Source organism: Peromyscus maniculatus, chromosome 13 (genome assembly GCF_049852395.1).
Source record: "Peromyscus maniculatus bairdii isolate BWxNUB_F1_BW_parent chromosome 13, HU_Pman_BW_mat_3.1, whole genome shotgun sequence".
NCBI lineage: Eukaryota > Metazoa > Chordata > Mammalia > Rodentia > Cricetidae > Peromyscus > Peromyscus maniculatus.
In genome coordinates this window covers 40,411,279-40,418,705 of record NC_134864.1, presented here as the reverse complement: position 1 = coordinate 40,418,705, position 7,427 = coordinate 40,411,279, and the positions used below count along the sequence as shown (strand labels likewise).

The 7,427-nt window shown below is 49.8% G+C and overlaps 1 protein-coding gene across 2 annotated transcripts in view; it reads left to right on the top strand.

Annotated features, from left to right (window-relative positions):
* Positions 1-497: 497 nt before the first annotated feature.
* Positions 498-7,427, top strand: part of Arpc2 (actin related protein 2/3 complex subunit 2) — a 33,821-nt gene continuing 26,891 nt past the window's right edge. Inside the window, exons 1-2 of one of the 2 annotated variants that reach the window (XM_076550119.1) lie at positions 498-631; positions 845-926. In XM_076550119.1, coding sequence (XP_076406234.1) covers positions 853-926 — 74 coding nt within the window. In that variant the 5' untranslated portion in view covers positions 498-631; positions 845-852. Of the gene's footprint in view, positions 632-723; positions 927-7,427 lie in introns of those variants that run through there. The other variant, XM_006972208.4, reaches the window with a different exon arrangement.

Genomic DNA, 7,427 nt, shown 5'->3' with positions numbered 1-7,427 from the left:
CAGACTATAAGCTTTAGGGGGGGAAGGTGCTCATGCATGGCGTTAATCATTGGATCCCCAGGAAGGAGAGATGCCCACGAAACAGTCGCTGGCGAAAAAGAAGGCATGATGGTGCCCCAGGGTGGCCCTGAGCACGGAACGAGCAAAGGGCAGCCACAAGTTGGAAGCAAGGAATTCCCCAAGGGGAAAGCTTAAGGGGCGTCCGAAATAAAACCGGAAGGGTGGAGTCGGGCTTCTGGACTAGGCCGGGAAGGAGCGGCAGGACTTGCAAGGGCGACCTCGAGGAATGACAGGTGAGTGTGGGGCTCCCATGGTCAAGGAGAGGCGGGGCGGCGTGCCGCACATGCGCAGGCGCGCCCTCTGCTCGCTTCCTTCCCAGGGCGCGCTTGCGGGCGCGTGCACGCGCACGCGCGCGGGGAGCGGGGGGGGGGGGAGTCGAAGCGGAAATGGCGCCGCGGGGCCGCGCGTCCGGGCGGCGAGCGGAAGTGGGTGTGAGAGCGGAAGTGGCCGGCTGGAGCCGGGGGCTGGGCGGGGACCGGGATCGTCGGTGAGGCGGCGGCGGCGGCGGCTCGGCAGGCGGAGGCGGTGGCGGCGGCGGCTCGGCAGGCGGGTTGAAGCTTCAGGGGGCCAGGTCGGTCGGGTGGTGGCTGCCTCCAGCAGGGCAGCGCGCGTGCCGGGCCAGCGCGCGCGTGCGCCGCTCCCCGCCCCGCTCCCCGTTCCCTTCTCCCCCTCACCTACCGCACCCAGCCTCCCCCGTCAGGGGCAGCGGGGCCGCTCCCTCTCCGTCCTGCCCTCGCTCGCCCACCCTCACCGCCCTTGTTTCTCCTTCCCCTGCCCGGGGCAGCCGCCGCCATGATCCTGCTGGAGGTGAACAACCGCATCATCGAGGAGACGCTCGCGCTCAAGTTCGAGAACGCGGCCGCCGGGTGAGCGAGCGCACGCCGGGAGGGAGGAGGCCGGGTGGACCCTAGCTCATCCCGGGTGGCGTCCGGTCCCCCAAGCCCTAAGAGGTGGGGGAAAGAGATCGGGAACCTGGCGCGGCTTCGGGGCTCCACCGGGCAAGGGTGGACGTCGGGAGGCCGTGGGGCGCGGCGGGCCGGAGAGCCGGAGATGCGTGGGGGAGAGGCTGAGACGGGGATGCGGAAGCAGCGAGTGGACAGGATCAAGGCGTGCCCGAGAGAGCGCAGGAGACCTGTGGGACGTGAGGGCAGCCAAGGCCAGGACTCACGCCCAAGAGCCCACTGCCCTGTGGGAGAAAGAGAGGGGCCCCGCTTCCCCTCTGTATTCTCCGTCATTGTTCCGAACCCAGAGAGACCCCCTTAGGGAAAGCAGGATTGAATGGAGTTTTCAGGAATTCCCAGGGCGAGGTGGGAAGACCAGGCAGGCCGAGATCGCCCGCCGCCGGCACTCTGTTTCCCCACCCCCATCTCTTCCCCCAGGAGAAGCAGGAGGCAAGACTGAAAGTAGACCCAGTCTCGGAAGCTAGAAGAGAAAAATACAAAAAAAAGACCCCAAAAACAAAAAACCCCAAACCCAGTGATCTCTCCCTGCCTCTCTAACCTGTGATCGAAACTCGTCATTTTGTTGTATATTGCTCAGGCAAAGCCAACAGTCCTCCATCCACACCCTCCTTAGCTCTCTGGAGACCAGCTCTGATCTGGTTATGTGTCTTAAATTCTTATCCAAGACCCCTGGTCTTTGATTACTTATATGATAATGCCGACCCGGTTAATAGCTGCTTCTGCTCCCAGAATCTATGAACTTCTTCGATAACCTTTTAAAACATCGGCATCTTAATGTACGGGACGTGTTTCAAGCCTTCTCTGTCAGACACACAAAAAGACAAACTCCTCCCCCAAAGCTGCTTTGCCTCTCTAATATACTTCAAACCTGAGCAGAGGAATTGGGTTTTAGGTTATAATTTATGGTGGCCTGTGGCCATTCCTTTGCCTCATTTCCTCATTGGTAAGGATGGGGCTTCACATTTTGGTTTCGCAGTTAGGAAATAAGTGCAGGCTGTTTTCTGTGAACTAGGAACTAGAAGTAGGAAAGTGAGTTAGTTGCCTGTAGATGCCCAGAAGGCAGGGTTGGGAGAGGGGGACTTGTAAGCATTCATAATGAACGTGTGGTTCACAGAGTTGGAAAAGCATGAACCCACTGCTTACATCGAATATGTCGTCTGTCCTGTCTCTTTTGTAAGGTCACAGATTTTATCTGCAAGACAAAACAGGGCTTCTCTTGCTTCGGTGCCTTCGGTGGGCATATTGCTTCCTGCCCTGCCCGGAGCTGCAGTTGAGTACATGTGCAAGTCTTGGTTCTTGTCTCCAGCCTTCCATACCACTTCTTTGCATTTGAAGTTTTGAAGTGAGTCAGCCCCGGGACTCAGTAGTGTAGTTGCTGCGTGTGTGCCTTTTTTTTTTTTTTTTTTGAATAGTGTAGCCCAAAGGAGGAAGTTAAAATAACTTCTGCATTTTCACAACCGATCTTAATACATACACTCTCAAGTCTAGACTGGCAAAGAATGAGTCCTGGGTGGTTACAAGGTAAATGGCCGTGTGTGTGCTCAAGTGGAGGCATGCCTTTTAAGGCTGGAGGACTTCCACGTTTGTGTATTAATAACTTGTGACTCCAAAATGTGACACGTTATTCAGAACTTGATTTAGTCTTTTTTTTTTCTGTTTAGAAAACATTCCTCACAGAGTGCTGGAGTTGGTGGTGCATGCTTGTAGTTCAGGCACTTCAGCTGTAACTCCAGCTTTCGGGAGCATGAGACGAGCAAAAGTTCCAGGCCATAGTGAGAGCTTGTATCAAAAAAAAAAAAAAGTGCCGACTGGGTGTGGTGTGCCTGTAATCACAGCACTGGGGAGGTGGAAGTGGAGGATCGGCCTGGGCTACTCTGTTGCAAATAAAAAGTTTACCCTTTCGGAGAGATTAAAATAGGTTTTTAAATCAGGAGGACATGAATTTAAATTTCCAAGACATTTCTTTTTCTTTTTGTAAAGATGCTCACTGTAGCCAGGTTTAACGTTTGAGGAGGTAATATGTTTTGTCTTAACCTTGGAGGTGTGACTTAGCAAATATGCTCAAAACATTTTGTTTAAAAGTACTTTGAAAAGAGACTAGTGAAGGCAGGGCTTTCCTGAGATTGCCTGTTTCTGCGGGGTGTAGTGGCGCCCTCTTCCAACCCTAGCCCTCGGGAGATAGAGGTAGGAGAACCAACAGCCAGGGATCTATAGTATAGTGACACTGTCTCAAAAAAAAAAAACAAAAAAACAAAAAAGCTGAGTGGTGGTGGTACACACCTTTGATCCCAGAGCTCAGGAGGCACAGGCAATCTGAGTTCGAGGCCAGCATGATCTATAGAGGAGTTCCAGGATAGCCTGCTCAGAGAAACCCTGTCTTGAAACTCCCCCCCAAAAAAAAAATGTGGGGAGCCTTTTGAAGAGAGCCAGTTAGCAAAGTTAGGGGGGAACTGCTAGAAAAGCTGTGTTAGGAGAAGATAATGCCCTTATAGAGAGGAATGGGCCAGAGGAGAGCCCCTGGAGAGGTGAAAGGCTGTGCTGTCCGGAAAGCTGGGAGGCTCAGCTCTGTCCTGCTCTTTGCACCTCTCAGAACAAATTAATTAGGGAAATTGCATTCATGGTAGCCTTTGCCAGAGTCAGTCTTTCTGTTCTGCAGTGTCCTGTACCATAGCCACTCACTACATGTAGCTTGTTAGATTTAAGTACAAAGGCGCAGTAAAACTAGAATCGGTTTCCTGAGCTGCATGAGCTGTGCTGCATTTACACAGTGTGCATGCCCGTGACTGTGGACAGTTCTGTTGGACAGTGCTCTTCTTCCTGCTGAAAATGAAAGCACCAGATAGTTTGTTTTTGGGGTGTGTGTTTCAGAACCCCGAGCCTTGCACATGCTAGGTGAGTGCTCCCATCACACTGCCTCCCAGCTCTCATGAGGTGTTCTTCAAAGTAGTTTTGCAGTACATGCGCCAGAATAAAGTTGCATTAGCTTCCCTTTCGCCTTTTTACTTTATCTTATTTATTTTTAATGATCCCTTGGGTCATCTTGCTGGATTTTTTTTTTTTTTTTTTTTTTTTTGCCTGTAGCATCAGATGAAAGTTTAAACTTGCGTCTGGATGTGAGTTCTGTAAGAAAAACTCTAAGCACACAGCTGGCCACAGCCATCTTGTAATTTAAAGGCAATTTTAACAAAGCTTCCCACTTTCTCCCTTCACACCGGAGCCTCAGCAGTGGCTTATTGGACCTATCTGTGTGTCTTCACAAAGGGATACAGTAAAACACCTTCCTGACAGTCTCCACACTATGACTAATTAAAAAGCTACGCCCAACACTGTAAATAATGACCTGCACAGGTCTTATCAACAGCGCTGCCTTTTCACTTAGGAATCCTTGCCCAGACCACAATTAAAGCAGAAGTAATCTGGAGAATTAATTGAATTCTTTTGTTACTACATACATACCAAGAAAGAACCTCTTCATCCTCAGGCCTGTCACCTTTGCAGCTATGCAGTCCAGAACTGAGGACATGCTGTCAGATTCGGGCTGCTGTTGATTCAAAGTGCCTCCTGGCTCCTTACCACACACACACACACACACACACACACACACACACACAGCCTGTGCATATTGTGGGGAGCTACGGTTCTGTGAGGGGGAGAAGAACTCAGTAAGCAAGTAGCGCTGAGTGGGGTGGGCGAGGACTGTGGGAGGAGAAATTTGAGAAAGGAATAAATTAAGTCTTGCTGATACCTTGTTCTCATTCCCAAATGTGCCACATATGTCCTCCGAGAGGCAGGCTGGCTTAAAGAGATTCAGAAATAGGACATTGTTGAGGCCCAAAGATGCCGTGGAATGTGCTCGCTGACAGTTAAGATCTAGTTGATCTTTTTACCAGGCATTATGGTTGATACTCTGCTGCCTGTCATCTGGCCTCTTTGCATTGTCTTTGGGATGTGAATTGCCAGAGCTACACAGGACTAGATTGAGGGCACGGACTGGCATTTCAGCCATCTTTGTTTCCTCAGAATCCTTAGGAAGAAAGAGAGGGAGAGGGGTGTGTGTGTGTGTGTGTGTGTGTGTGTGTGTGTGTGTGTGTGTGTACACATGGAAAGGCCAGAGGAAAAATATTGGGTGTCCTGCTGTAACACTTTTTTGCCACATTCCCTTGAAACAAGGTCTCTTATTGAACCTGGAATAGGCTGAGAGTCAGCGGGCCGCAGTCATCCTGGCTCAGCTGAGGTTGCAGGCTTTTGCTGGGGATGCTGGGGATTCTATCTCAGATCCTCGTGGTTGCTCAGCGAGTGTTCTTACCCACCGAGCCGTCTCTCCAGCCTTTCTGCTGTTCTGAGACAGGGTCTCCCACTGCAGCCCAGACTGTCCTGGGACTGTGTCCCCTGCCGGCTTCAAACTCCTGTGCTCCTCCTGCCTCAGCTTCCTACACATCCTGCCACACCCAGCTTGTTTCACTTTTCTGAGAGAGAGAGAGAGAGAGAGAGAGAGAGAGAGAGAGAGAGTGTGTGTGTGTGTGTGTGTGTGTGTGTGTGTGTGTGTGTGTGTGTGTGTGTGTATCAGCCTTTGTGTCTTTTTATTCCCTGTATTTTGAGATATGGTTTAGCAAAGAAAAGGACCATTTTTTACCTAATACAATGTTTTGTGGGCTTTGCTCAGAAAGAATAATTGGAACCTTGGAGGATTTAAAGAAAGTAATCAAAAATTTTTAGTGATCACAAAATAATTCCTCTACTTCAGGACTTGGAAGGGATAACCAGAGAAGGTCACAAATGCCACAGTGGAGACTTGTTTCCAGGGTGCATTTAGGAATAAAAACTCCAAAGACTCACTCACAAAAAATGGGGTACTATAGTTGCTAGCAGTACTTTACTCTCTGTTGACATTCTAGAAGCTTCCTTTAGGAAAGTATAGAGCTCCCATACCCAGTTTTAAGAAACTATTTGGTTGCAAAAGAGATGGCTCATCAGTTTTAAGAGCACTTGCTGTTCTTGCAGAGTACTGGACAGTTCCAAGCCTACTTCAGGTAGCTCACGCCACCTGTTAACTCCAGCTCCAAAGGATCTGATGCCCTCTTTTGGCCACCACAGGCACTCAGACACAGTTGCTGCAAACTTAGCACAGACACACACTCACACAAATAAAAAGAAATCTTTAAAGAAAGAGTTTCCTAAGGGATTTCTTTTAAGAATTAGTTTTAGAGACTGGAGACATGGCTCAGCGGTTAAGAACACTAACTAGGCCGGGCGGTGGTGTCGCACGCCTTTAATCCCAGCACTTGGGAGGCAGAGCCAGGCGAATCTCTGTGAGTTCGAGGCCAGCCAAGTGAGTTCCAGGAAAGGCGCAAAGCTACGCAGAGAAACCCTGTCTCAAAAAACAAAAAACAAAAAACAAAACAAAAGGGCTGGAGAGATGGCTCAGTGGTTAAGAGCACTGACTGTTCTTCCAGGGCCTGGGTTCGATTCCCAGCACCCATATGACAGCTCACAACTGTCTGTAACTCCAGTTCCAGGGGACCTCACACACTAATGCACATCAAATAAAAAAATAATAATAATTAAAAAAAAAAAAACACTGACTATACTTCCAGAGGACCCAGGTTTAATTCCAGCACCCACATGACAGCTGACAACTGTCTGTAACTTCAGTTCCAGGGGACTGCACACATTCACACAGGCAAAACAGCAATGCACATAAAAATAAATAAATATATAATATAAAGAAAAAGTTGTTTTTACTTTATGTGTATGAATGTTTCCTTGCATGTATGTATGCGCACCATATAAAGCTTAGTGCCTGTGGAAGTTGGAAGATGTCTGATCCCTGGAACTGGAGTACAGACAGTGTGAGCCGCCATGTGGATGCTGGGAACTCAAGTCTTTTGGAAGAGCAGCCAATGCTCTTAACTGCTGAGCCATCTCCCCCCCCCCTTTTTTGGGGGGGGGGGTTTCGAGACAGGGTTTCTCTGTGCAGTTTTGCGCCGTTCCTGGAACTCGCTTTGGAGACCAGGCTGGCCTCGAACTCACAGAAATCCGCCTGGCTCTGCCTCCCGAGTGCTGGGATGAAAGGCGTGCGCCACCACCGCCCAGCTTCCATCTCCCCTTTTTAAGAATATCTCTTAAAGGCAGATGTGGTACCTCATGCCTGTAATCCTAGCACTTGGGAGGCTGAGGCAGGAGAATTGCCATGAGTTTGTGGCCAGCCTAGGATACCATACAGATAACACAGCTTAGGCTACAGAATCTTTTAAAAAAAGAAATCAGCCCATCTGAGTGAATTGGGTAATGTCTCAGTGTCTTAGGACGTCCAGTGAATAACCTTAAGAACCATCCAGCTGGCTTGGTCACAAATTCCAGTCATTTTAACAGTCTGATGCTAATGGGAATCCTATTTCTCCTTGG